This window comes from Mesoplodon densirostris, chromosome X, assembly GCF_025265405.1.
Source record: "Mesoplodon densirostris isolate mMesDen1 chromosome X, mMesDen1 primary haplotype, whole genome shotgun sequence".
Taxonomy (NCBI): Eukaryota; Metazoa; Chordata; class Mammalia; order Artiodactyla; family Ziphiidae; genus Mesoplodon; species Mesoplodon densirostris.
The window spans coordinates 111,046,391-111,053,823 of NC_082681.1; the positions used below are offsets into that span (position 1 = coordinate 111,046,391).

At 52.3% G+C, this 7,433-nt stretch overlaps 1 protein-coding gene across 1 annotated transcript; it reads right to left on the minus strand.

Annotated features, from left to right (window-relative positions):
- Window positions 1-3,892: 3,892 nt before the first annotated feature.
- Window positions 3,893-4,936, minus strand: LOC132481732 (melanoma-associated antigen B1-like). The gene has a single exon (XM_060086544.1). It carries the CDS (start codon window positions 4,934-4,936, stop codon window positions 3,893-3,895), a length of 1,044 nt encoding a protein of 347 aa, XP_059942527.1.
- Window positions 4,937-7,433: the final 2,497 nt, after the last annotated feature.

Genomic DNA, 7,433 nt, shown 5'->3' on the forward strand with positions numbered 1-7,433 from the left:
TGATGAAGGTTGGCAGAGGCTCACTGCTAACATATGACTCCGAGATCCAGGCTATTTACGTCACGTGGCTCCACACCTCAACACGGGCTCTCTATGTTTGCTGCTGAATGGAAGAGAAAGCACAGAGGTACCATACTGACTCCTTCGTGCCTTGGTCTGGAGGTCATGCTTCCTAATTACAAGTGGACTGGGAATACAGTCTCCCCAGGAACCCAAGGAGAGCAAGACAGGATGTGGATGAGGTTTGCAGTCTCCCATAAACTGGTGCATAGTATGTGCTCAATAAAGAGCAACTATTGCAATTGGTTCTGACAACAACCCTCTTAGTTTCTTGGAGGAGTTTCTGAGAAGGCCAAATTTACCTTGAAATTCACCAATTTTTTCTTGTGCATACTATGTAAGACATGTTTTCAAATACAGGATTACATCTAATTTCCAAAAGTACCCTGTAAATCTCAGCAGAGAGGGCGTTCACCAGTACCTTTCTGCATTGCCAATTGCAATCACCTGTGTAATCTCAGTAGGCTGGGAATTTTCTCCTAACTTTTGGTTGCATGGTCAAAATCATAGCCACCCACCACCTGACTGAACATACCTGAACACCCGAACAGGTGCCATGAAGCTTACTGAACAAACAGCATCTTCCCTGGGACAGATACAGACAAGAATTACTGGGAGGATGGTGAATTATTTTTCCTTTTCATTCAAAGCTAGCATGTCTGCCAAAGAACCATTTTCCACCTCCAAGAAGGACTCCAACATGGGTTTTTAGGAATTCAGCCTCAGTAGATGTTTGTTTACACAGTGATTTCCTTGGTCCCTCCTCCTTTACCACTTAGGAAGAAGGCTTTGGTTTTGGACCACTAATTAAGTTCACTCAGTGTATGGATTCAGTGGCCAGATTCAAAGAAGACATTTCATTAAAATCCTACTGCAAATATCACGTTGTTTCAAAAACAGCCTCCCTAGCCTTGGGGTTGTAAGCCAAGGCCCTGTAGAGTCCATACCAAATCAGAGTCTAGTCACCAGCAGGTTTGAAAACACTGAGAATGTGGTGGAGGCACCCAGTGGGGATGAGGAGGTGTGTAAACGTCACTGTCTGAAGTGAACAGTTACATGGAAAGGGCAGCTGCTGTCCCAGGGATCCACGGTGAGGAACGGGATCAGCAGGGAGTCGGGATGCTCCGAGTCGAGGGAGGGCAGGGGATATGGGTTGTCTGTTCCTCCGGGAGCTGAGTGCAGCCTCCAGAGGAAGACGCCGAGAAGAGCTGGCCAGCAGGTCAGGTTCCAGTCTGGACACGAGGGCACACTGGGGAAGACCCAGGGGAAGGGCACTGTAATGCCACAAAGTGCTGGGACTGGACACACGTGCCGGGACTGGGGCAATCAGCTCTCAGGGAACCCTGGAGCGAGGGGCAGGAGGATCCTAGGTAAACGAAGCCCACAGACAATCCCCAAATTGTGTCTGATTCTCATTTTCACCTTCCTTCTTTAGGCCTGCTTTTAATATTTTGGCTACAAGTTCCTCTTTCTTTTTTTGGGTTTTTGTTTTTTTTTTTGCGGTATGTGGGCCTCTCACTGTTGTGGCCTCTCCCGTTGAGGAGCACAGGCTCCGGACGCGCAGGCCCAGCGGCCATGGCTCACGGGCCCAGCCGCTCCACGGCACGTGGGATCTTCCCGGAACGGGGCACGAACCCGTGTCCCCTGCATCGGCAGGCGGACTCTCAACCACTGCGCCACCAGGGAAGCCCTACAAGTTCCTCTTTCTTATTGCCCGAGAGACACCATGGAGCAGTGAGAAGAGAAATGAATTAAGAGACAGAAGGGCTGCCTCAGGCTGGGAGGAGCGGAACAGTATGGGCTCTGGAGGAATTCAGACCAGGCTGTACTCCCGGTTCTGTCACTTTACCAGTCTGGAGAGGACTGCAAGTTCTTGGTCTGCCAAGTGGGTTTGATAAGCCTCATCTTATAGAACTGTCGGAACACATGTGATATACGTAAAGCACCTGGCACAGTGGCTGGCAATGTTTGGGTCTTTCATGCATGGCAGTTTTTATGATGCTTATTTTCATACCAGAAGAAACTGGTCTTCTCTATCCTAGAGATACCCTCATCTCTAGGAATTTTTCATTTTACCCAGGAGATGTCAGAGACTATGCGGTCCTCTAGGACAAAGAAAGCTGAATTAACTAAAGTGCTCCTTAGCAAGTAACCCTGAGTACATCTTCCCTACCAGAGAACATGTTGTTTCTTTTGTGGAGGCAGGGGTTTCACCAGGATGCAAATCAAACCTTATAGAATTTGTGTCAAGGACCAGTAATTCCCCTGCCTCCCCAACCCCCCCCCGATTTTCACGTATTTCATCACCACCAAAATCTGGGCCCATTTAGGAGTTCTGCCAGATTACACTCAAGACAAACAAATATCGTATATTCACGCATATATATGGAATCTAGATAAATGGTACAGTTGAACCTCTTTGCAGGGAAGGAACAGAGACGCAGACATACAGAACGGACATATGGACACGGGGGAAGGGGGAGTGGGATGAATTGGGAGATTTGGATTGACCTATATACACTACCCTGTGTCAAACAGATAGCCAGCGGGAACCTGCTGTACAGCACAGGGAGCTCGGCTTGGTGCTCTGAGACCACCTAGATGGGTGGGGGGAAGTCCAGCAGGGAGGTGATATATGTATACGTGTAGCTGATTCACTTCGTTGCACAGCGGAAACTAACACAACACTGTAAAGCAATTAAACTCCAATTAGAAAAACCCGATAACTAATTAATGGAGCGGGCTGGGGCTCCTCCAGCCCAGGGCACAGAGTGCCAGCACAGGGGCTTCTCAGCATCCCACCACAATGGAGACAATATGCATAAAACACCTGGTTTGTTTGTGCAGTGTTCACCTGCACCGGGGCAAAAGCACTGGACCCGTTCTATGCTTTCTCCAGCTGGAGATTCTTTCTGCTTTACTCACAATCCCAAAGTAACTGTTCAGGGCACTTTCGCATTTCAGGCTTAGCCTCTCAACTCTGAGGCCCACCATCTGAGGGTCTGGCCCCTGCTCACCATTATCACAGCCTCATCTAGCCTACCATGCAGCCAACTTAAAATTACCTCCCAAGGAGGGATTTGCAAAATACCAAACCTCAAACTGTTCTGGCTGAGGGAATTTATACTTCACTGCTCTCATCTGGACTCTCTCCCCACCAGCCTCGCTGCGTTTTTCATCACACCACCTTTCTTATATAATAGCTGCTCTTATACTCTACACATCTACAGGCAGGTGCAGCGTTGTTTTTACCTTAGCATCATCACTACCAGCACAGAACTTTCCAAAGAGCAGATGCTCAATTACAGATGGGAATCAATGAGGCACTGAGTGAGCAATGTAATTTATTACTATTTAATTTTCTCGGCATTCTTGAATAAGCTAAGGACATCTAGGTGTATTATCTTTGAATTTTACAAAGAGAAAGACAAAGGTGAATAAGACAAACCAAAATTTGACTAAACTTTACTTTGTTTTCATCCATTTTAAAACCACAGCATTCTTTCACATTTCCAAGAAAATTCCTATTCCAAAGCCATATTCTCTCATTCCAGACCCCCAGAAAGATGCAAGGAGTTTTCAGATTGTACTACAGAGTACCAAAACTCTTATGCTTACACCTGATGAAAAACAACAAATACGTGATCCATGTCATTTATAAACTTGGATTCTGAATCTAAAGAGACATTCAAGTAAAAGAAACATTTGAAAGATACTAGTGTAAAACAGGAACACAAAGAAGATATATATTATGATCTTCCCAGCCCAAGCTTAGCCTCTCACTACTTAAAAGGTTGGCAGCGTTGGTCAAACACAAAGTGAAGAAGCTGCCTCAGACCTCACTAAGGGCTGGAGGAGCTGCAAGACATGACTTGGAACGCGCACTGGCCTTGACACGAGTATGAGCCGTGGCTGCAGCCCTGGCTCGGGCTCTCCCTTCCTCATCTCTCAAAGCCTCTTCATAACAGACTGGAAAGGCACTGGGGGCCATATCAGTGAGCGTGGCCACAAACTCCAGGACTTTCATCTTGCTGGTTTCAGCACGGGCTCTCCGGCCCCACAGGAACTCATAGCGCGGGGGATCGCTGTGGCGCACCTGACGATACACCAGGTACTTTTCCTGCACCAGATCTTCTGTGATAAGCTTCCTGGGGTCCCCAAAGATTAAGTGCCACCTTCCATCATGAACACCGAATTTACTCAGCAATGCCCAGATGTCCTCCTCAGAGGCGCGGTTGCCTTTCAAGAGGATCACACCCAGGAGAGGCAACAGGAGCGCACTCTTCGGAAACCGCGTGCCACTGCTCCGACTGCCATCATCGCTGACATCTAGCTGGCTGACAAGGGTATAGGAGTCACCACTCGGCTTGACTTCCTTCAAGTCAAGACCAAAGAGCCGCTGAATGCGATCAGCAGCTCTCCTGAGGATCTCAGGGAACTTCCCCTTGCACCTTTTGTTCACAAGCTTCAGCATGTCTGCCTTTATAATGGGCTCTTTCACTGTATACTTCTCCAGCAGGAAATCTGTCAACATTCCCACCTGCTTGGTTAGAGGATCTATCTGAGAGCTCTCACCGGAGGTTGAGGCCCGGGAGGAATTTTTCCTTGCCTCAACCCGGCCCTTGGCACGTACATCAGATCCTGGGCCTGAAACCCCTGCAGCACGAGAGCTAGTGGCTGGGGCTCCCTGAGGCTCCTGGCGAGTGCCAGCAGCAGGGGAGCTCGGGGGAGTACCCTGAGAAACAGAAGCGGGGGCCAAGGGCGACTCGTCTATCTCTGCTGCAGGGGCCTGAGCACCCCCGAGATTCTGGGTCTCCCTCCGGGCCTGGCAGCGCTTCTCACGGGCACGCAGCTTACTCTTCTGCCCCCGAGGCATGACTATGGGCAGGGACAGCAAGCGGGGGAGTGGCCAGGAGAGCAGGTGATGCTGGAACCTGGAGGAGGGAAGGTGAGAGGGTGTGAGCACCTTCAGCAGGGAGGTACCACCCTGACTTGAAGAAGGCCGCTCCGCACGTTCCCTTGAGGGCACTGCTCTAGGAACCACTGGGCCCTTGTTCTTGCTCAGCCTGTCCCCTGAGAACCCGGCGTAAGAAGCGACAGTGAGTGAGCCTCAGGCTACAGCCTGCCAGCCCTGCCTGTGGCTGACGGCGGTGACCACAGATCCTGGTAGGGTAGGCCCTCTCTGGGTTCCAAGGGTCCCTTTCGTTCACAAACAGGATTGTTACATCGACTCTTGGTAGGGCCGGGACCTCTTCCCTGTGCTGCTCTAAAGGTGACACCTCAAAGCTCCCTGGGGCCCACGAGAAGGAACTGAGTCATGGACACTGTCGGGGTGCACAGCGCTGACAGTGCTGTGGGGCCTGCTCTGTCCTGAACTCGTTGGTCCTCAACCATTCAGCGTCCTCATCTTGTCGATACCAAGGGTCTGGGAACCCCCCACAGCCCCGCTGTGCTTCTGCCTCTGGTGTGGCACCTTCAGACGAAGGATCTCATCTCCCTTAGAAACGATACAAAGAAATGAGGAGCCTCCGCCTGACAACCATGCTCTGGGCCTTCAAGGGCTGAGCAGAGGCCTGGGCAGGACTCTTTATTATTCCTTTGATTCGGTGGAAGGGGGGTGTGCTACCTTCAGTCGTCATGCACGGTCCCCACTGGGTCTCCTGGGAGGATCTGGGGGACCTGAGGACATTTCCTCACAGTAAGGCCCACAGCTCCCTGAGACCGAACAGTGGAAGTGAGGATGGCCTTACTCTGCTGGGACTCTGCTGGGTCCCCGCTGGCATGGAGGTGGAGTTCCCCACAGTCCTCAGCATCTTCTCCGTGAGTCCTGGCAAACCCCGGAAATCCTCCCTCCGCTGATCTGAGTTCGCCTGCATTACCTCAAGATTCTCACCTTCCTGAGATCCCCAAGATGAAAGAAAGGGTGGGCCCCTTCCATTCACCCCCGTCCATGCCCTCCCTGGGTTGGTAGCAGGGGCTGGACCCCGCGGGACCCCACTGTTCCGGCGTCGTTAGCCTCTTTCGCCCTCACTCTGACGGCATCTACTCTCCTCCCTCAGCCCACCTCAGTCTTCCGGCCTCAGATCAAGGCCCACATCTGCCTGGGTCCCTGGTCCTGGAAGTGAGGGGTGACACATCAGGCTACCTCTACCTGGGGTTTCCCAGGGCCGGGGGGGGGGGAGTTTGTGGGCCCCCACTGCTTTGGGTGGGTGTTCATCTACATCATCCCTCAGTGTCCTCACCCTGACGCACAGCAGGACTTGGACATCCTCTGTGTCTTGACTTGAAGTCTATCCCCTCGTACTAAGGCCCCCAACTCCCCGAGACCCACTAGAAAGAAAATTTTCTTGTCTCTCCAGCTACAACGGTGTGCGGACTTGCAATGCTGACAGGCAGGCAGAGATTCTGTGGCCCTCACTATTGTGGCGTAGGTGGTCCCCTCAATTCTCAGGGTCCTCTCCTTGGTTCCTGGCATTACCGGGAAATCCTCCGGCTGCTGACCTCAGCCCATACTCCCATCCACGAGCTTCCTCACCTCCCTGCCACGGTCCGGGAAAAAGGGAGTGATATTCATCAGGTCACCAGGCCGGAGTCTCCCTCCCAGGTCTGAGAGTAGGGATGAGATTCTATGTGGTTCCCTTCTTCCTGGGTGGGGCTCCCTCATCTTCACTCGGTGTTACCACCCTGACTCTTGTTAGGAACCAGGCTCCTTCCCTAGGTTGAATGAGGCCTCTCTCATTAGACCCAAACCCTGACGTCCCTGAGACCACCCTTGGGGGAACTGAGAGGGCAATTCAGCCTGAGAGCTGGAAACCTGGCTTCCCAGGGCGCAGGCAGAGGTGGCAGTGTGTGTGGTCTCCCCTGTTCTGGGGGGTCGGTTGTCTCATTCCTCACATAGAGTTTGTGCCTTGACACCGATCATGGCCTGGGACTCCTCTTCTTCTGCTGAACCGGGCAGCCAGCCCCTAAACCAAGGCCCTCATCTCCCTCAGACCCCACAGGCAGAGGCCAGGGGGCACCTGAGCCTGCCAGCTCTGCCCTGGCCTCCCGGGGCTAACGGCAGGGGCGGTATTAGAGGCAGCTCTCTCCACTGTGTGAGGAGCAGAGTCTCCACTTCCTCACTCAGGAGCTTCACCTTGACTCTGCCCTCTGCTGACGGGAGCCCGTGACCGTCAGAAAACACACTGAGCCTCATTCCGCCAAAGCTGATCTGGGGCTCGGCTATGCCTGCTAACAGCAACGGGGGGACTCTCCGACCCCACTGTTCTGGAGTTGGTGGCTCCCTCAGTCCTCATTCAGGACTCTGGCGTCCAGTCCGGGTAGGGTTTGGGATTCCTCCCTCCACTGACACGAATCTGCATGCCTCAGACCGA